At 42.2% G+C, this 21,313-nt stretch overlaps 1 protein-coding gene and 1 pseudogene across 1 annotated transcript; both read right to left on the reverse strand.

Annotated features, from left to right (window-relative positions):
- Positions 1–959: 959 nt before the first annotated feature.
- Positions 960–10,666, reverse strand: LOC119846213 (annotated as a pseudogene).
- Positions 10,667–13,960: 3,294 nt separating this feature from the next.
- Positions 13,961–20,705, reverse strand: LOC119846529 (acidic mammalian chitinase-like). Its single transcript, XM_038380332.2, has 9 exons — positions 19,846–20,705; positions 18,929–18,985; positions 17,826–17,991; positions 17,349–17,473; positions 16,896–17,019; positions 16,613–16,795; positions 15,636–15,752; positions 15,173–15,308; positions 13,961–14,351 (listed from the first exon to the last, which is right to left on the reverse strand). Exons 1-9 carry the CDS (start codon positions 19,923–19,925, stop codon positions 14,083–14,085), a joined length of 1,257 nt encoding a protein of 418 aa, XP_038236260.2. The 5' UTR covers positions 19,926–20,705; the 3' UTR covers positions 13,961–14,082.
- Between the last annotated feature and the right edge of the window lie 608 nt (positions 20,706–21,313).

Here is a 21,313-nt window from a genome sequence, read left to right on the forward strand (position 1 = left end):
AGAAGAGCTAGCCAACCATTGGGAGTCAAGGTAGTGTGCTAAAAAGCCGCTCAGATTTTCTTCCAAGCTAACACTACAGAGCCCCGAAGAAATATCTACAGAAGCAAGGCTGGAATTTGCATTGTATCAGTAATGTTCATAAACCCAGTGTATTCTTCTCCATTCTCCCCATAGGCTATTATTCCTGACAGGGCACAGCACCAACCGTCCAGCAGCATTGTTCTCACCCATCACTCGTCCCAGCATTAGTCTCTTATCTCCCCACACTAGGCTTAGTTGTGTCCTTCAGGTGAGGAAGGAACCAAGTGTTTTTCAGAATAATTACAGGTTTCAGAGTAGCAGCCGTGTTAGTCTGTATTCTCAAAAAGAAAAGGAGTACTTGTGGCACCTTAGAGACTAACAAAGCTTATGCTCTAATAAATTTGTTAGTCTCTAAGGTGCCACAAGTACTCCTTTTCTTTTTCAGAATAATTGTTTCTCATTCAAATCAGCTGGCTTTACAGCTGCATAAAGGTGACTCAACCTCTTTGGGCTTGGGAACTTGATCTCCCAACACCTGTTCACCTGGGAAGTGAAAGTCGGACATGAGCAATGGCCAGTCTAGCCCAATATCCTGTCCCCAACAATGGCCAGTACAGCACGTGGTTCAGAGGAAGGTGCAAGACATCCTGCAATAGGCACTGATGAAATCATAAAATAGCTCATCTTTGTGATGCTGGAAGGAAAACTGAAGGGAATGCATATAGTGCCACAAACAAAGCAAAACACTCTCATGAATAAGGCAATATTTTCTTGCTTTTGGTTGCATTTATTTGTAAAGGAAGGGACTCCAAGAGTGCTTACTATAGGAATACTACAGCATTTTGAGACACATTACATCGGGGTTCCAAAGCAAAACGTGGACAATAAATTTGTTAGTCTCTAAGGTGCCACAAGTACTCCTTTTCTTTTAACATATTTTATGTAATCCCAAGATTCAGAATCAATGCAGTACTGAAATGGGATAGCCAGACTATGTGATCTGCTGAAAGCCTGGATCTGAACTCTTTCTGGAACATGGTCCCACCTCTGGATACTCCAAATTTCTGGGCTGTTGATAGTTTTGGTTTGACCCACTACAGAGATATGGGCTAGATCTAAATGTAGAATTTCACCAGAGTTTGGAGGTTTGGGGACAAAGGGGTTTGGAGCTAGGTCTCTCTTGGTATATTTTATACATAATTAGAATTCTCTCTGGTGTTTCGTGAGAGGGTTCATACATACACTGTGGTAGCATATGGAATGGGTCTGAAGGACGAGACTGAATGCAGTAACTTCTGCTCCACAGCCAGAATGTCAGCTTGGCCCTTGCATCATGGTACACTGTGGCAGCTTTGTCAGCACAAGATTTATTTACAGGTGTTTGAATCCAAAAAAAGCAGATTAGGAAAAACAGAATTTAGTCATTTCTACAACTAGGGCCTGATCCAACACCCATTGAAGTCAACAGAAAAACTCCCCTTGACTTCAGTGGACATTGGATCAGGTCCCTGGACAATAAATATGATGTTCCCTCCCTGCTATGCTCCTTTCTTGTCCAATGATTTGGCTCTCAGTTTCCAAGGAGAACCTTCAGCTTCCCTACAAGAAAGCTGGCTCCTGCACCACAGAAAGAGCCAGTGAAATCATCCATGTCAAGAGCCCAAACCATGGCTCCTCCGTAGCGCTTCTCCTTCAGGAACTGAGTCCGCAGAAAAAGAACAGACAGTTGTGTGCAATGTCCACTGCTATTTAAAACTGGCATGTAGTAATGTGCCTTAGGGAACAATACTGAATTGGGAAAGGGATGGCTCAGATAAGGTCTTTTGCATCTCTAACTTTGTCTCCATTGATACCAGGTAACCAGAAATTGTTTCAGAGGAAGCATAGTGTCTGCTAAGCAATAAAGTAGCCCACGCAAATACTTTTACAGTACAGTGTGCAGCACACCACCATATGTGCCCAGTGCAGCAAGAATGTACCGAGTAGACTTCAGTGAAATATATATAGGATCATCCTTGTGTGGCAGAGCCACTTGGGATTGCTAAGAACAGGTGAAACTTACTCTAAGCTCTTGTTATTTCCAGTTGTGCCTGCCTAACCAATCACAGTGCGGGCCTCGCCAGTGCAGAAATTCATTTCTCTGGAGAGGTTTCTATAGTATTTTAGTGCCATTTCAATTATATAAACTTTAGGAAGAAACGTAATGTCTCCACTTGAGCTCTGCGTCTTCTTCCTCATTAGCCCTACCACTCCATTCCTAACAAGGTCTGCTCAGAGGGCCACATCCCCAGCTGGTGTAGATTGGCATCATTCCACTGACTTCTAGGGGGACACACTGATTTACATCGTCTGAGGATTTGGCCCCATGCCTCTGCCTGGAAGTTGGCATTGTCTCATCTACTAAGGGACACTTATATGTTCCTGTTTCCAAGGCTTTCTAATGAGGATCTTGTGAAAATGACAAGAACTCACCTTGATCTCAAAGCTCCTCACATTGTCATATCCAACCCACTCTCCATCTTTGAAGGCATATGGGACCTTCTGCACGTCAATCCAGCTGGTGGTGGCTCCTTTTAAGAACGTTCAAGCCTGTGAAAATGAAAGTCAGTAACAGCCAATGAGCCAAATTCACTACATATGAGGACACATTCTAGTTTAAACAGAAAGTTTGGGGGGAAGAGATGACTTTTAAGCAATCTATAGTCCTGTCCATTACAACAAATGTCTGTCACATACAAGAAAAGTATAAACAAATAAAAAAGCAAGTTTGCTCTAGAAATCTTGTAGGCAGGAAGAATGGTACAGTGGTTAGCGCACTGGCTTGGGACTCAGGTTCAAGTCTCTGCTCCACCACAGACTCCCCGGTGTGACCTCAGGCAAATCTCTCTGTGCCTCAGTTTCCAATCTGTAAAACAGGGATAATCTCCCTGTCCTGCCTCACAGGGTGGTCAGGAGGACAAATACATTCAAGATAGGAGCTCAGAGACTACAGTAATAGGGGGCCATGGAAGAACCAGCGATAGATATAACTTGCTTGAAATGCTTACCTCAAAGTAAGCCAAGATGCCAGATTCACGGGTATACGCGCCAGGAGACCCACCCCCGGAGGCCGGAGCACCAACCCCAGTATTAGTAGCAGAAAGCTTGAAAGTTTGTCCATACGTTTGGAATCCCATAACAAGTTTCTCAGCCTGATCCATTGAAGTTGGTGGAAAGATTCCTATTGACTTCAATGGTCCTTGGATCTAGCCCTGTATTGTTATTTGTTTTCTTACACAGTTGTAGAAAGGAACTTTGTCATAGTCATCCGACCCTTGTGCAAGGGGCTGTTGTGTCCCGTGACAGACGCCCAACTTCCAAGGAAGTCGTAGGTCAGCACATTGATAAAATCAAGACTCCTAAGTACAAACAAAACAAATGCCACAGTAAGGAATCCATTTCCTAAAAGACTAAGACCTCTTCCCTCTGAAGGGCTTAAGAACACCCAGACTAAAGAAGTACAAGACAAGCTAGATTGTGTTAAAGATGGCAAGTCCTTCAGGATCATCCTTAGATATTGGATAACAACATTTGATGTAGAGAGCGGTCTAAACTGAAACCTTTTATTCAAGCTCCCAAACTTTGGTGGTTTGGATAAAATTGGACTAGGATCCGAATTAACCCTGGGGTTGATTTCATTGGATTATTCTTTAACGTGGATAGGAAAGAAGAGCAAGACAGACAAACATTCAGGATTATTACCTAACAACATCTACTGGGACTACATCCAAAATCAAGCCACCAGACCCTACAGCGCACAGAGACTTTTCCTTATGTTCTTGCTAGCCACCTTTCAGAAATCATTTTGACTTACCTCCCCAGTGCAGCAACTTCATATCCAGCATCCATGGTGTCTTTAGTGGAAGACACAGCTGCTGAAACCAATAGCCTTGCACGTCCTGTTCTTTGTCCTTCTTCAACAAAAGCTGCTACCATTTCCTGCAAGTATAAAACAAAGAGCAACGGTCAGACTTGTTCACTTGAGATAAAGAACAACCTAAGGGGAATTAGGCCTTTTTTAAAATTTGCAAACGTCTGCAAATAATTTTAATATCCCTCACGTTGTCTGTGATCGCTCTTCATCTCATGTCAAAACAAGCACTTTTCAGGCACAACTGACAAGTTACAGGGCTACACGTCAGCAATTAACTAAAACATTTCAATTACTTTGATGAGCTTTGGATCAGACTATCGACCGTACTCCTGTACCTGAACCAAAATGGGGAAGCGATGCTTGTCCTCTGGAGGGCTTCCCCTGGAACCAGGATATTCCCAGTCAAGATCTAGCCCGTCAAACTTATACTTGCGGAGAAAATCAATCACTGAATTGATGAATGTTTTACGATTAGCAGGCGAGGAAACCATGGCAGTAAATCTGGAAGAAATCATTTTTGTCTGACGATTGCATTATTAGCCCCACTCACCTTTGGTCCTCCAGTCTTTCCAGACGGCCAGATCCTGAGCTGGTGTAAATCAAGGTAGCGCCACTGATTTCAATGGTGTTATGTTGTGTTCCACCAGCTGAGGACCTGGCTCATAGTTTCCATCATACCATCTATTATCTCAACAGCCTTATCTCTCTGCTGATATCTAATGCTTTTCATTATTGTTTTTGTAATCAGATTTCTCTTCTCTTAACCTTTTCCCTTCATCTCTTCCCCCTCCACATCATTGCAACATTACCTCCTCTTTTCATCATCTAACCATCAATTACTAACAAAACAGAGGTCTAAGCGTAAGGCTTGATCGTGTGCTGAGCCCCCATACCCCAGTCCAGCAAAGCCCAGCTTTAAGTCCAGGAGTAGTCCCCATGAAGTCAATTGCACTGCTCACATACTTAAAGTTAAGCACGTGCTTAAGTGCTTTGCTGGATAGGATCAGAGGGCTCAGCATCTTGTAGGGTTTATCCCATAGTACATGATCCAAAGCCCGCTGAAGTTAACGAGAGTCTGTCTATTGAATTCAATAGGCTTTAGATATATCCAGGCTTGGAAGGATTCAGTTTTTAAATTAGAAAAATGTCAGTACACAAGGTACGCTCATACCTTAAATATTGCATGCAGATGCATTAGAATTGGAAAAGGTACAGAGAAGGGAAACAAAACTGATTTGGGGTATGGAACAGCATCCATATGAGGAGAGATTAAAAAGATGTGGACTATTCATCTTAAAAAAGAGAAGACTTAGGGGGATATAGAGGTCTATAAAATCGTGAATGATTTGGAGAAAGTGAATAGGGAAGTGTTATTTACCCCTTAACATGGCACAAGAACTAGGGATCATCCATGGAAATTAATAGACAGCAGGTTTAAACTAACATAAGGAAGCACTTCTTCACACAATGCACAGTCAACCTGCGGAACGCATTGCCAGGAGATGCTGTGAAGGCTATAAATATAACTGGATTCAAAAAAGAATTAGATACGCTCATGAAAGATAGGTCCATCAACAGCTATTAGCCAAGATGGTCAGGGATGCAATCCCATGCTCTGTGTGTCCCTAAATCTCTGACTACCAGAACCTGGAACTGGACAGCAAGGGATGGATCACTCAATAATTGTCTTGTTCTGTTCATTCTTCTGAAACATTTGGCACTGGTCACAGGCGGAAGACAGGATACTGGGCTAGGCGGACCACTGGTCTGACCCAGTCTGGCCATTCTGATGATTTCACCATACACACACAAACTATGAAAAAAATGTTTCCAGCAATAATCATCAAAATTTACAGATAGACCAAGTAAGAAAAATGCTGCCTGACAACTTAGAGTCAAAATCCAGTGATTTAGACTTCTGAATTAGGTTTCTTACAAATGTACTAGACAATGAATAGTCCAAACAGGTATGACTTGTTGATATAAGGACATGTGACGTTGACAATTTGTGTTTTAAGAGTTAATAAAGCTTTAACTTTTTGAATCTCAGCATCTACAGTCATTAAATAATTGTCTGACATTCCCCCATAATTTCATGCAACTCTGAAAATTTAAACTTAAAAATTCTTAGAAATAAACATTGATGTTATCCATCAAAATTATTTTTAAAAATGTATCAAATTTGGCCAAGTCCAAATATATCCCATTATCTAGACCCTGGAATAATAATTATTATTATTTGTGTTGCAGTATCACCTAGAGGCGCAAAACTGGTGCTCCATTGTACTGGGCACTGTATAAATACATAGTAAAAGTCAGTCATTGCCCCCAAAGAGTTTACAATCCAAATAGACAAGACAGACCAGGGTGTTAAGGGAAACTGAGGCACAGAGAAGGAAGTGACTTGCCCAAGATCACATAGCAAGTCAGTGGCGGAGCTGGGAATAGAACCCAAATCCGAGTCCCAGCCCAATGTTCTGTCCAGCCAATCAGCCTTCCTCTTCATGCAGTAAGAAATCACATGCTCTTATGGATAAAGCACTGGATTGGGACTCAGAAGAGCTGGGGTTCTATTCCTGACTCTGCCATTGCTCTGTTGTGTGACCTTGAGCAAGTCACTTCATGGTTCTGTGTCTCAGTTTCCCCATCTGTACAATGGGAATAATGATACTGACCTCCTTTGTAAAACGTTTTGACATTTTCTGATGAGCTAAGCATTATTATTATTGACAGGTTTCAGAGTAGCAGCCGTGTTAGTCTGTATTCGCAAAAAGAAAAGGAAAAAAAAAACTTCCGATGAAGTGAGCTGTAGCTCACAAAAGCTTATGCTCTAATAAATTTGTTAGTCTCTAAGGTGCCACAAGTACTCCTTTTATTGTTATTATTACTACTGTTACCCATGTTCTCTCTCCCACATTGTGTGTTATACTTTCTCATTTTGATTGCCACTGTCTTCATTAACAGTCAATACAACTGTTAAAGGAATACAGGACCCTCTTCCTTGCCGTCACCAACACCATCTTAAAAAATGAAGGGAAAAGTTCTTACTTTTGAGTACCAAAGTTTCCACCTCCAACAGCCAGGAGTGTGACAAGTTTCTTATTTCTAGAAAGCAGGAAAAAGTATTGGGGGGGGGAGATTAAGTCAATAAAGATGATAATTTATTTATTTTTTAAATCTATTGTCAGCTTTTAAACAATCTTCTCTATTCACACCTCCTTAGTGGATTTATTCCAAGTTTACACCCCTCTGACTGAGGTCAGAACCTTGCCCATTATCCTTTGCTCATGACACTGAAGTCTACTGGCATGAAACTGATTTTCATTCACAGATTCAACACCGATACATCTAGAGATGGGTTCGAACAAAGGCCTGAAACTCAAAAAGCCCCTCCTAAATTTCTGAGGGGTTGAAGTCTGAATCTGAATATCATAAGGGCCTTTCTGGAACTCCTGATTTGAACACCTCTTTGGTGTTGGTGAGGGTTGCAATGCAAACCCAGTTCTAAATTTTGCAGAGCAAACCTCTCTCTGTTTACTGTGTATCTTCATCGTATGATGAGGCAACCAGAATAATCTAAACTTGCCTTAAGCAGAATTTTAAGCAACAATTATCAAGTGAACTGTAAGGAAAACAACCCATTTATTTCCCGCTTTGCTACTTGTTGATGAACAAAGACCAAAACTCCTGGAAAAGGTTTACATTTTGATTGGTTTTGTTTGTTTTTTCTTGGTTGTGGGGCCCTGATTGTTCTTTGTATTCAGACCTTGTCTATCCTGGGAAACTCTGTGCATAGCTGGTGAACTAGCAGGGTTATAACATGAAAGATACCAGGGAAGACTTATTTTTTAATTGGTAGGGAAAATGCTTTGTACTCAGACTATATAAAACTCTGGATTTGGTTTGTTTTTACTAATAGCTGCTTTAACTAAATGCTCTTTTTAAGAAAAGGATTTTGCAAACACATTTCCCAATCCACATTTCTGAGTCACTCAAAAGTCCTTCAACTAAAAACTAAGGGAAAATATGATTTTGACATCCTGGTTATTTCCAAGAATAAAAAACAAGCAGGAAAAAAACCCTGAAACACAAGGAAGCAAAAAGGGGCACAAAACCCGATGTTATTCATTTATAGGTCACCTTTAAATGAACTAGTTTTTAAAATCCTCTACACATTAGACATTACTTACTTTACCTTTAGGGCATTGAACTGCCTGTAGAGGGTTTCATCATTCCATTCCACGGTGGTGATCTTATGGTTATTCATCCCAGCAAAAGCATAGATCAAGTGGGTACACAGGAATGGGTCCACATTTTCTGGAGTGTACTTGGCTGGTCCTGTCCTGTACTGAGATCAATTAGTAAAGTAGCACACAAGTTTGTAGGCAGAGCCTGGTTAAAAAAAAAAAAGAAAAGAAAAAAGAAAACAGTGGCACCAGTGGCGTTAGTAATATGTCATAGGTGGGATAAATCTAGGAATCTCATGGGCTGACAGCCACCCCAAACATGGCATGGCTACACAATCAACTGGTTAGAATTCGTGAGCCATGATCTCATCTGTATATACTGTATTAACGACTGATGTCTCAGGGCTGTAAACTTTAAATCCCTATGTGGGGAGTGGGGGGGCAGATTTTTAAAGATATTTAAGTGCCTAGTAAGATTTTCAAAAGCTCCAAAGCACCCAACTTCCAGGAAGTCAGACACCTCTCTACATCTTTAGGCACTGGCTTAAATACCTTTAAAAATCTGGCCCAACATTCCTTGGCTACTAAGCACCAAACTATAAATGGAGTCAGTACTCCAGATTCCCATTAGTGCTTCTGCATGGTTCTCTTGCTTCCCAGTTCACAGCAGACAATCTAAGTTGAAAGGACACACATGTTTCATCCTCATAGACAATATGACATCTGGTACTTTATCTACTACATGTGTGTGTGGCTGGCAATATAGACAAATGACACCATTTTCACATTAGATCGGGGTGCTGGAACAATTTTTATAGTGGGGGTGCTGATGATGGAAACCATGGAAGCCATGTATTTGGGTTGTTATTACTATTTCAAACCGGGGGTATGGCAGCACCCCCAGCACCAGCACCCTTGTATTAGATCATATATAATTCAATAAAGGGCCTCATGCGAGTCCAACAAGTAAAACATATCAGTTGCCCTAAAGACAGGTTTCAGAGTAGCAGCCGTGTTAGTCTGTATCCGCAAAAAGAAAAGGAGGGCTTGTGGCACCTTAGAGACTAACAAATTTATTTGAGCATAAGCTTTTGTGAGCTACAGCTCACTTCATCGGATGCATTCAGTTGCCCTAAGTTATACATATGTTCGTTCCATGCGGAAACACCAGGTTAGTTTAAAGCTTCCCCTCCCCTTCTCAAGACCATGTAACACTTTCTCATCCTTTGCCAGTTCTAGAGTCCATATTCAGCGCCTGATTTTACTCTCGCACTGGTGTAAATCAGGAGTAGCTCCTTTGAAGGCAATGGAGTTGCACCATTGGGAGGGGATTATCATGTCATCAGTCTTCACTTAGGCAACATTCTCATGAACTTCAGTGACAGATTTGCCTGTAGTAGGAATGGGTAACAGGGACTTGGGGATTTGACCCATTGCTTCTATTGATATTATCAGCCCCCAGACACCCAAAGAGGGAACAAGACATTCTTACCCAGCTGCAACTGTATAAGAACGGCCAAGTCTGCAAACCAAAGGAAAATGCATTAGAAAATAAGTCGGTCTGGTACTCTGGGCACCCATTCGCTTAGGGTGAAATTCATTCCTGCACAGAGGGGCCAGCACCATTTAAACCCCCATTCGTGCCCTCAAAGTGCTGCATAGGCCTTCTGCATGTGGGTGAATCTTATCCATTAAGCATAAGGTAGCCAAAATCCATTAGAGCAAAGTCTGTGCTGAAACATCCCCATGTAGGATGCTGCTGTTTCATAGATTTTGAAGGCCAGAAGGGGCCATTAGAAAAATCTAGTCTGACCTCCCACATAACACGTTAGAAAGGCTACAGATTTGTTTGAGTCTCATCCGCAGCTTTCAATTTCTGGGCAAGGATTCCCCAAACTGTAATGGTTAAAGTGTCATTGGGAAGGGATCAGATTTACTCACCAGCCCATAGTAGCATCTTCTCCCTCTCAGCTTCAGATTTTGGCTTCAGGAATTACCTATAAATGGGAAGGGGAAAAAAAAAAAAAAGATTTGTATAGGAAACATGGGAGCAACAATGGAAGTTGCAGGGTAGAAAGGGGTCCAGGCAGCTGCCCATGTTTCATGCAACTCTTCTCAATACTGTATAAGTCTAGGTGACCCAGCAGCTGAAATTCCAGTGATCCCCAGTACAACTGCTCCCAATGTTGTCCCCACTGTTGGAGCTGAACTGGACATAACAATGGAGTAAAATTTTAGAATGTGGTCCTAGTGTGGACAGGACTGAAACAGGGAAGAACAAATATTAGTGCTCTGCTAACAATAGTTTAAAAACACGTGGGAATAACTGCAGCATCTATGCACACATAAAAGCAAGCGTATAACGTGCGTATAAGACACATACATGGACTTTCTCAATGCACTTAGCAAAAAATCTTTTTAAAACCAAACCTATAAAATAAATCATCCATTTTAAGTTACCTTTCTAGAGTCTCCTGTATCCCCAACTTAGACCTGTTGCCACAACTTACAATTCAACTCACTAAACAAAGCTAAAATTAAATGAACCCCTCCTTGATATGCCCGGCATACAACCACTGACCTGGCAAATCCCTGCAGCATAACCCAGGGTAGCTATCTGCTTCTTTCTGCCGCCTGCCTCTGCCTATTATATATACAGGAAGGTTATCCACTCCCAGTACAGGTTTCACTCCCATACAAATATACATACTGAGCTCGCATTTGTTAACTCCCCACTTCCTGCATTTTTCCCTCATAAACCCCATGATCAGACCAATGTTTTCAGGAAATAACCGTAACAGAATTGCGCCATAAAAACTGGTAAAACTTGTTCTAAAGCAGTCACCAGATTAGGTAAGAGCAGCAGTTCCGATCATTATTACCCCATTTACCAGGCCAGTCAGCGGCCCACTCACTCCTCCACTGCTTTTATGTTGCATAAGGCAGCTAGAAAGCGCTTGCATAAGGCAGCATAGAGCGCTCGCCAGGCATCATAGAGTGTGGTGAAATGTACCATGGTGCCATTATTTTGCACTTTATCCATGCATTAATTACTATTATTAAATATTACTATAACAATTAAAGGCTTAACTCATGCTGGGCATATAGTGAGAGAGAGTCTCTGCTCTAGAAACCACTATATAAACAGACAAGACAGAGAAAGAGAGGCAGAATGGAAATGTATGTCTTGCCACTTGCTCTCATCCCTTGTTGGTTAAGTGCCCAAGTTACTAATTATCTGCCTCCTTCCATTTACAGAAGTAGAGTGGCATGAAGTTTGTCCTGATATTCATTTTCCCTTTCTTCCACTGCTCCTAGCATAACCCACTGGGTAACGCACTAAATCATTCCGCTTCCTCCCTCAAGGTTTACACCTTTCAAACGTTTGTAGGCTGGTATGCTCCTCCTTTTACTCACTGTAGAGCCAAACTGCAGTATAGGTTGTTTAGCTCTCTTAATCTTTTCTCATCTACCAATACCTCCAGCTCCCTGATCTTGTCCGAGATTCCTCTAATATTGCCACTATGTTCCATGTCATGTTCTAAATGCACACCTTTGTCCAGTATGATTGTATCTCACCCCCTCAACTTTTTCTTCCTCGGCTTCACCAAGACTAAAATTCATGGATGAGTAGAAGGATATGGCAAGACGTTAGAGACAAAGAAGTCTCCTGGTCAAGTTCTGACCCATTGGACCTAACTGAGCCTCATTTATACTCATGCAACCTGAATGACATCTTGAGCCAGATCCTGAGCTGGTGTAAACTGACATAGCTCCACTGAAGTCAATGGAGCTGGGCCCATTTACATCCACATGGGATCTGGCCCAAATCTCTGTTGAACAGGTTTATATAGTTGGTCATGATAAATTCCCCAGATTTTTTTCCCTTTGCCATTCTCAGGAGAGAATATGGGAAGCAAACAATGCTTCCTCTGAGAGATCTCGTCTGCAGCCTACACTGTGACTGTCTAGAGAGGCGAAAGATACCAAACGCTTATTCCCTGCTGCAACGATGGAACCGCAAGTGGAAATAACCATCCAGACAATGAACCCGGCATTCCTGAAACTCATGTGAAGTGACTGTCTGGTTCGTGCATTCAGTTCCAGCCTCCGAGGGAAGACAGGCAATGAGAGGACATAAAAGAAAATACAAAGATCACTTCTAAGTCAGTGGGCCAGATCCTAAGCTGTTGTAAAAGGTAAATGGTTCTGTTGATTTGAAGCAGTGTTACACCCATTTATACCAGCTGAGGATTTGGACCAAAAGAATTGTGTCTGATTTTTTCAGCCCCAGTTCCACCCTCAGTTACACATATGACACATTTCAGAGTAGCAGCCGTGTTAGTTTGTATTCGCAAAAAGAAAAGGAGTACTTGTGGCACCTTAGAGACTAACAAATTTATTAGAGCATAAGCTTTCGTGAGCTACAGCTCACTTCATCGGATGCATCCGATGAAGTGAGCTGTAGCTCACAAAAGCTTATGCTCTAATAAATTTGTTAGTCTCTAAGGTGCCACAAGTACTCCTTTTCTTTTTACATATGACACAGTAGCCCCATCAACCTGTGATTTCTCTCTGTTTCATTAAAAACCTTGAACAGCAAGAGCACCAGGCTTAATGAGACATTACTCCTTAGGAGGCTGGTATTTTACAGCCAGGCAGCCAGCTGGCAGAAGCTAATGCAATCAACCTGCAGAGGCAGGGTAATCTCCTGGCGATTACGTTCCGTGAACTGGTCTGAAAAGCAGAGGTAGCAGGTGCAAAGATGTCTTACTGTTAGGGTCCTTTCCGTGAATTAAAAATACCCTAAACTAGAGTCTATGGCATAAGGACATAGCATAAGAACTGAATAGAATAGAGCTTATCACCTTCTTTCTGAGCAGGCCTGTCAAGAACCCCTCTAGACCAGGAGCCTGAGTCTCTGCTCCTTTACACCAATTTTACCGCTGCGTCGCTCCTATTATCTTTATTAATTTATATTTGGCCCAGTGAAGTTATTCTTGGATTTACACCAGTGTCAGTGAGAGGAGAAGTAGGGCCAAGCTGTGCTTTTTATATCTGTTAGGTAGCTAGTATCATTATGAAAGGTAAATGTACACTTCAAGGTACCCACTTGAATTCAATGAGATTTGCTACTATGATTTGTCTTCCCAATGTACGTTCTATTGTGACTTACAGCCACAGGAACCTTCATTCTCTTGAAGTCTTCTGATGCTTAAAGGGGCACCCTGAGATAATTTAACATACATTAGGAGCTATAGATTGTAGTAGGCTGTGCCAGTGGGTGCAAGGCCGTGCTATACAACAACCGCAGCTATTCATTTCCCACATTTCTCCAAGCAGGCTCAACCACTGCATGAAGATGTCCTATGTAACCTTCACCAGCAGGGGAGGGAAGTAAATCCCAAAATAAGGACTTGGTCGGCCCAGGGGATAGGGAACTGTACTGGGTATCAGGAGATCTAGGTTGTGTTTTCAGCTTGGGCACTAATTTGCTACGTCACCTTGGGCAAATCACTTCCACTCTCTGTGCACCAGATTCTCCATCTGTAAAATGGGTATAAGGCTATTTACCTTCCTTTGAGATTGAGGGAAGAAAAGTAAAATAACTATTACTTATTATTATTATTAAAAATTATATGAGCAGAGATGGAGAAGCACACAAATCTGAACCACAGAAAGATGTCTTAGGAAATGTCTGACTAAGCCAGGCTCAGCCTGTGTTGAATATCTTGACTATGTAGTTTTGCAATGCATTAGCAGAGAAGACACTATATAAAAGAGATTATTTATTACTGTTAAAAGCAGGGTCACCAATCACACAGCAGACAGACAACATACATATTAATGACTTATCACCACCACTTGGCTTTTTTTTAATAGGGAAAGAGGGATTCTGCCGGGAATGATTCGAGTTACAGTATGTTACTCATCAGTGTTTGTTCTGAGCTAGGGCTGGGGTTAACATTTTGGATAATTACAGCACTTGCAGCTCTCATCAAAGACGAGGCCAGCTGCACAGGTGAAGTGGTAAGTCCTGCCTCCAGCACATACGAAGAATTTTGTATTATCTTTGGGGTCGGCATAGGTACCATCTTGTCTGCCAGCACAAAATGTACCATCTCCCCCCTCAGTTGGGGGAATAACTGAAGAGGTAGTTGTACTGTCGTCTGGAGAAGGCATGGGGTCTGGTGGAGGGATGTCTGTAGGGCAATTGGGCACAATCGGATCTAAAATGAATAATTGGAAAGTCATTAAGATACATGGATTCAGCCAGATTTCATCTACACATGTATTCCTGTATGCATGTCTATGTTTCTGGACTCTACGCTTCATAACTTGTAATGGCTGTTATCTTGTTTATCACCTGGGGCTCCTGGACTAAGAGCACAATCCTGTATAACTTGAGCTAAAGGACTGGCCCCACCCCCATAGATAAAAGCTGTAGCAGATTCACATCCTCTGCAGATCAGGCACAGAACAGGCATGATTCCCACACTGACAAGCATGTTTCAGAGACATGGTCTAGACGTCTAATCCTGCCTCTGGATTAACATGGCCTTGACGAAGTCACGTAACAATTCAGTGCCTCAATTTTCCCATCTGTAAAACAGGGCAAGTAATATTTATCTGCCTTATATATGTTGTCAGGATTAACTATCTTACAAAACTCTTCCAAAATGTAAAGTGCTATATAATGGCTCAGTGTTAAGACACCACACATAGCAAAATGCTGAACTTTGCCTCAACAGTAGTTTTCTAAAGCTCATATTTACCACATGACAAGCACTTGCATTTTTATAGGCGTGCAAATGGAAACAGGTGATCCAGCTACAAACATGTGTTTTTGGGGTGACACTCACCTCTGTGCAGAGGGCTAGCACAAAGCCAAAAATTCAGGCAGTGTTTATGTTCTACTTAATACCTATATTGAGAACTAGTTCATGTTCTGGACCTCTGCAGAGGAGGGAATTTCACCTGAGCAGTGTGACAAATAGGTACTGAACCTCCTAATTATATAGGCCTGAAATACTCATTAGCACTTTCTTACCTTTTGTTTCGAGGAGTCTCTTCAGCTCACTTATTAGAGGATACTTTCCTTCATTGCAGAAAGAGCCCAGGAAATCATCCAGGTCAATAGCCCACACCATGGCACCTCCAAAATGTTTCTCCTTCAAGTATTTGACCTATCAAAAAAAGTTGTACAACTATCAATAAAATTTCCACAGCTGCTTAAGAATTCCTTTTAGAATTTCTACACGCACACAGTGAAACCAGTAACTGATTAGACAGCCATGGATCACCTAACTTCTAGGCAGTAAAGCCCCAGCTCAAAAATAAATGCTTTGGGAAATATTCTCATCACATTCACTGTGCCTTAGCGCAATATGAACGAGGCTGAAAATATCTCTCTTTATCGAGAGACTCTGAAATGCACGGAATTTAAGCCAAGTGCTTCCTAATAGCAGAACAGAGCATAAGTAAACCTCACTTTAAAATGTTAAAGGTCTTACTTTGTGTTTATAGCTGCACATGTTGTCATATCCAACCCAGTTATTCCCCTTAACGGCATAGGGGACTTTCTGGTCCTGAATCCATCGTACCTGAGCAGTCTTTAGGAATGTGCAGATCTGCCAAAACAGCATGGGGTTAACACACAGTGGCCCTCATTCAGGAGCCAAGAGGTGAAGTCAATGGGCTAGATCTTGTCCCCCCTTTTAGTCTGCAATCCAGCAGCCTAAGTGGTCAGCTAGGAGTTACTCTGATGGTGTAGAATTGGTGTACCCTGCCTTACCACCTCCTTGCAGCCCCTAGGCCACTCAGCTGACAGGAGAGAAGGTGATCACATCACAGCTATACTCCAGTCCCGCAGAATAGCCCCTTAGGCTTTGTAGCAGCAAAGAGTAGCTTAGAGCAGCCTTACTTTAATTTGCATCAGATACTGAACTGGTCTAGGGAATAGGAGAGAAGAAGTGGACATAAAGGGGGGTGGTACAGCCACGTTTGCCCCGCCTTCTGTTTGGGACCGGAGCTGAATGGAGCTCTTCCAGACCTGAAGATCTAGCCTGCTAGTGTCCCTGCAGTACAACACTAGTGTAAGTGGGAAGAGAATCTGTCCACTGTACAGCAAGAGAGAGAAGCTTAGACAAGAGATAGAAACTCAGCAAACAATCTAAGTAAAAAAGAAATATGTCACCTATAAATCATAAAAGTATATGCCATAAAACACTAATTATGGGCCAGATTCTCAGCAGCTACAAACTGGCATAGCTCCGTTGAAATCAATGGGTCTGATTCTCATTTATACTAAGGTCCCTCTACCTCTCTAGCAGTGTAAAGGGCCCTTAAAGCGAGCATTCGGCCCTTTTGCACTGCCAGAGTGAAGTAAAGGCATCTTAGTTTCGCCCGAGAACCAGAACTAATGGAACTAACTCAGTTTATATCAGCTCAGGATCTGGGCCACAAAATGTAATTTTCTCAAGCTCCTCACCTCATAATAAGCCCAGAAACCAGCTTCCCGGGTGTAAGGCCCAGAAGACCCAGCCCCAGAGGCTGGGGCACCAACATATATGTCACCGCTGCTAAGCCTAAAGGTACGCCCGTAGGTGGGGAATCCCATCAGGAGCTTCTCGGCTGGGACGCCGTTATCATTCCAGTATTCCATGGCATATTTCTGCAGAGATCCAAATGGAAAACCTTTTTACCACCAGTGCCCGTTACTCTCAGCTCCCTCTTGGGGAAATAAAAAGGGAGTTTGCTGTCTGTTCCCTTACACAGTTGAAGTACTTGAAGTCACCATAGTCGGCAGAGCCTTTATAGAGCGGGCTGTTGTGACCTGTGAAGGAATCCCAGCCTCCATGGAAGTCGTAGGTCATCACGCTGATGAAATCGAGAAGCCTGGTTTAAATTAAATGAAACAAACAAACAAAAAAAAAAGAAAACACAGTTAGGAATATGATTTCCTGATGGACAAATGAGTCAGCAGACAATACATCATCCCACGTTGACCTAAAGGATGCACAAGACTTTGGGCCTGAACCTCCTTTGCCTAGAACCTTATGATGTCATTTACGCCTGCCCAAAGGAAGTGTAAATGCTACCGTGCGGATTTAGTAGCGTTTTGCACCAACCTATTTTGCCCGGGTACTAATGATGATGCAAGGGGCAAGGCAACAGAGAACCAGCTAATCGCATGTAAAGCACAATGCGGGAACTAGTCTACTTACTTCCCTATCTCAGCAATTTCATATCCAGCATCAATAGTTCCTTTGCCAGCAGATACTGCTGCGGTAACCAACAGCCTTGGGAGTCCAGTGCTTGCAGCCTCAGCTTTAAAGGCTTCCAGCATTTCCTGAAAACGGAAAGGAGAGCGTTGGTAATGATTCTTGTAAAAATGTCATTCATGTCCAGCTAGGAATATCTATCTAGAAACAGCCCAGCAATGTGACCTTTTCTATACACTCCTAAAGATCTTCACAAGGTTCCTTCCATGTCTAATTGTCCCCAAAGCCCTTGCAAGATGGAATAGTATCTTAAACAAGGTCTGATACCATATTTCCACAATAGTTGGACTCAAGGAACTAAAAGTGAACTAAAGTAATGCAATGCCAATGTAAACACTACTGATACACAGCTTGGTGGTTCAGATCTGACTCACTCCAGCTGACATACAGAATAACTGAGATAGCACACTGGTTACTCACCTGAATCAAGATGGTGAAGTGATGTTTGTCCTCGGGGGGGCTACCTCTAGAACCTGGGTATTCAAAATCCAGGTCGATCCCATCAAACCCAAACTTACGGAGGTATGCGATCACCGAGTCAATGAACGTTTTACGATTAACTGGTGAGGCAACCATTTCAGTGAATCTAGAAGAGGATAATTCTTAGACAACTTGGCCCTTTTTTTTTTCCTCCATCAACACATGCAACAGCAGACTTGTTCAGTTCCTCTTTTATAAATGTAATTGTCTTAATACATAACAATCTAATTAAAACCCACTTCCATTAATCACCTCCCTTGCTGTCATTAGCAACGTGTACCCAATAATCCACTATTAATAAGTTCTGTTATCACCAAACTCCAGAGTCTGAAGACCTGTGTATTTATCTCAGTCTGCCCTCATCTTTATCCTCCTCCTTCTCCACCATGAAACTATCCTCACCAAAATTCATCCCATCCTGTTTTCTACCATTGTTGTGTGTTCACTAGTACCACCATCCCATTCTCTGCGTGATCTGTTTACTCAGAGTACCCTTAATCACTTTCCTAGCCATTATCTTCATTATCAGCTTGATCCACCATCCAATGAAGTCAATGGAAAGACTCCCACTGAATCAGGACCCATCTTCATTAGCTCATCATCGTTACACTACCATTTTCTGTTTAATGCTCCCATTATCTGCTTGGGATTTCCAACCACTGCAATATCCAACCTAACCTTTCCCAGCCATCCCCTGCTTACCCATTCTCCACAATCACCTGCCATTCATATCATGAATGTCTAATCACCATTAACTATCTATATTTTCATAATTCATCACCATTCTTCTCCTTATTTCTTCAATCCGTCCCCATTGTCACCAGCACCCACGGCATCATCAGTACCCAGTTCTTCAGCTACCCAGTCACTACCATAGTTTACACCTCGTCATTCACAAAATCATTGCAGGCCTAATCCTATCCCCAGTGAAGTCAATAGCAAAGCTCTCATTGACTCCAAAGGAGCAGCAGGAGGCTGTATGTTGTCAAGGTTTCAGCATCGTCTTCACCGTCTTGTCATTAAGTCAAGGGAAAAGTTCTCACTTCTGAGTGCCAAAGTTCCACCCTCCAATAGCCAGGCTGGTTACAAGTTTGTTGTTTCTGTGACGTGAGAAAAGAAAAAGGAAGGTCAGTAAGCAGCAGTCACTTGGTTGCGTTTGAGACTTGGCTCAGTTGTGAACTTTTTGTTGTTGTTGTTATTATTTTTCATTTGAGAAAACCTATTCAATTCTTTTGGTTATCATAATTCAGTATTGGTAACAGTATTGCCTAGAGGCCTCAAGCCAGATTAGAACCCCATTGTGCTAGGTGCTGTACAAATACATAGCAACAGACAGACCCTGCCCTGAAGAGCCTACAGTCTAAACAGACAAGACACACAATGGGTGGGACAAAAAGAAATGTTAGTATCCCCGTTTTACAGATGGGAAGAGTGAGGCACAGAGAAACCAACTCTGGCAGAGCTGGGATTTGAACCTAGAGCTCCTAAATTTCTGTGCAATGCCCAGCCACAGCTTTCATCACCTCCCCTTTGGTTTAAACTGTGTTTTTGTTTAAAAAAAACAAAACACACACATTACACTTGAACTGGACTCCTGTGTCAGACCACATTCCAGCCATGAGTAATCTAATGCATCCAAAATATACTCATCTGAAAACGGGGTTGAATTCAAAATACAATCGACCCTTAGGACTTGATCATGGAACCTTGATTCACACTGGTGCACACTTACATAGTTCCACCAAAATCAGCGGGACTACTTGTGTGAGTAAAGTCCCATGAAGGTTGTGGAATAGAGCCCTTAATGAAAGCATTGCTGCTAGATATCTATTAAAACTATTCCTGTTCTGTAATAAAGAAATTCTTCATTGCTGATAGAAAAATCTCAATTTTATCTGGCAACAAGTAGTATTTTTAAAAGCAAAATTGCTTTTAATATTGTACATTGGAAAGTGCTTACCTTTTCTTTAGTGCTTGAAATTCTGGGTAGAGTCTGTCTTCATCATTCCATTCATATGGGGCAATCTTATTTTGATTCATAGTTGCAAAGGCATAGATCAAGTGGGTGCATAGATTTGGGTCCACATTGTTTGGGAAGTACTTGGCAGGTTCTGGCCTGTACTGAGACCAATTAGTGAAGTAACACACAAGTTTGTAGGCAGAGCCTGGCAGGAGAAAAGCAAATCACAGATATTAAGACGGAAACGTCTGTTTGTTTCTCAATGGTGACGTCCGGAGTTATTGAGAGTGGAATCAGACATGCGATTCTCCTTTCACCAATGTTGGTGCAGGGATAAATCCACTGATGTCAATGGAACAACACTGGGGTAACAAGAGGAAATTCTAGCCTTTTCTTGCACATCTTCTGATCTACAAATAGATGCACTGGTCCTGAGTGTGAATGGTGATTTCATTTAACAGTCACTTTCTACTCACAAATTCTGCGTTCGCAATGCTACCCTGGTATGTATATTTTCTGCAGCTACATCTAGGAATCAGTTACATGTCCCATTCAAACAACTTCCCACCATATGTTCCCAATGACAAATATAGCAATAAACAGTGTTTTTGAGATATCACCAAGGTCGGGGCATTCCCTTTCAACCAACCACAACACAGAGATAAACATTTGGCCCAGAGCAGAAAAATTATGTTATCGACAGGATAATCTTGCTTAGTTAGAAACCAAGGCCCAGGGTGGAGAGTAGACTCAGCTATCAGTCAGCATTAGAGAAAAAAAGAGTACTGGTTCTATTGCTCCTTGCTCCAATTTAATATCGAGTTGCATGGAAGACACATGCCCATTCTTGAAGTCCGAGAATGGTTGTTACAAGGATCGATGGAGCCAACAAAGGGAAACATTAAAGAATAATGAAGAGGGATCAGTGGGTCAGATCCTCAGCTGCTGTGAATCATAACTACCCTGAAATTGAGCTACACCGATTGACACCAGCTGAAGGTCTGGCTAACTGTTCTTTCTAACTGTATTGCAGTTTCATTAGGACCCTGTGCACAAAAAGAAAGAATAAGATGCTCTTACCCAGCTGCAACTGCACCAGAATGGCCAAACCTGCAAAAAGGAAGAATGCATTAAAAATAAACTTGACTAGAGCCTTTCAATGCTTAAATCAGTCCCAGAGCAAGTAAAACTATTCCATGTACATTGTTACCCAGACACCTGCTAGGACCAGTTCTAGAACACACTGTCCCTGGGCAAAAGGCTGTTGCGTCTGTGACCAGCCATCCAGGGAATTTATATCCTGACGTAGCCAGCAAAGGCAGAGAGAGTTACTCACCGACTCCCATCAACACCTTTCCCATCTTTCCTTCCAGGGGAATGTCCCACCGAGGGAACTCAGAAGTGCTTTATGTGGCAGAGGCAAGTCCTTATCAGTGTGGAACCTAAACACCTGCGTAAAAGGCAGCAG

The sequence above is a fragment of the Dermochelys coriacea genome, chromosome 21 (genome assembly GCF_009764565.3).
Source record: "Dermochelys coriacea isolate rDerCor1 chromosome 21, rDerCor1.pri.v4, whole genome shotgun sequence".
Taxonomy (NCBI): domain Eukaryota; kingdom Metazoa; phylum Chordata; order Testudines; family Dermochelyidae; genus Dermochelys; species Dermochelys coriacea.

Bases quoted from the DNA above. Each gene is read 5' to 3' on its own strand.
- LOC119846529 (XM_038380332.2), bottom strand. From the start codon at position 19,925: ATGAATCAAAATAAGATTGCCCCATATGAATGGAATGATGAAGACAGA. The intron at 17,474-17,825 runs GTGAGTAACCAG...TTCCGTTTTCAG, and splicing joins ACTTCACCATCTTGATTCAG to GAAATGCTGGAAGCCTTTAA. The intron at 15,309-15,635 runs GTAAGACCTTTA...TTTTTTTGATAG, and splicing joins TGTGCAGCTATAAACACAAA to GTCAAATACTTGAAGGAGAA.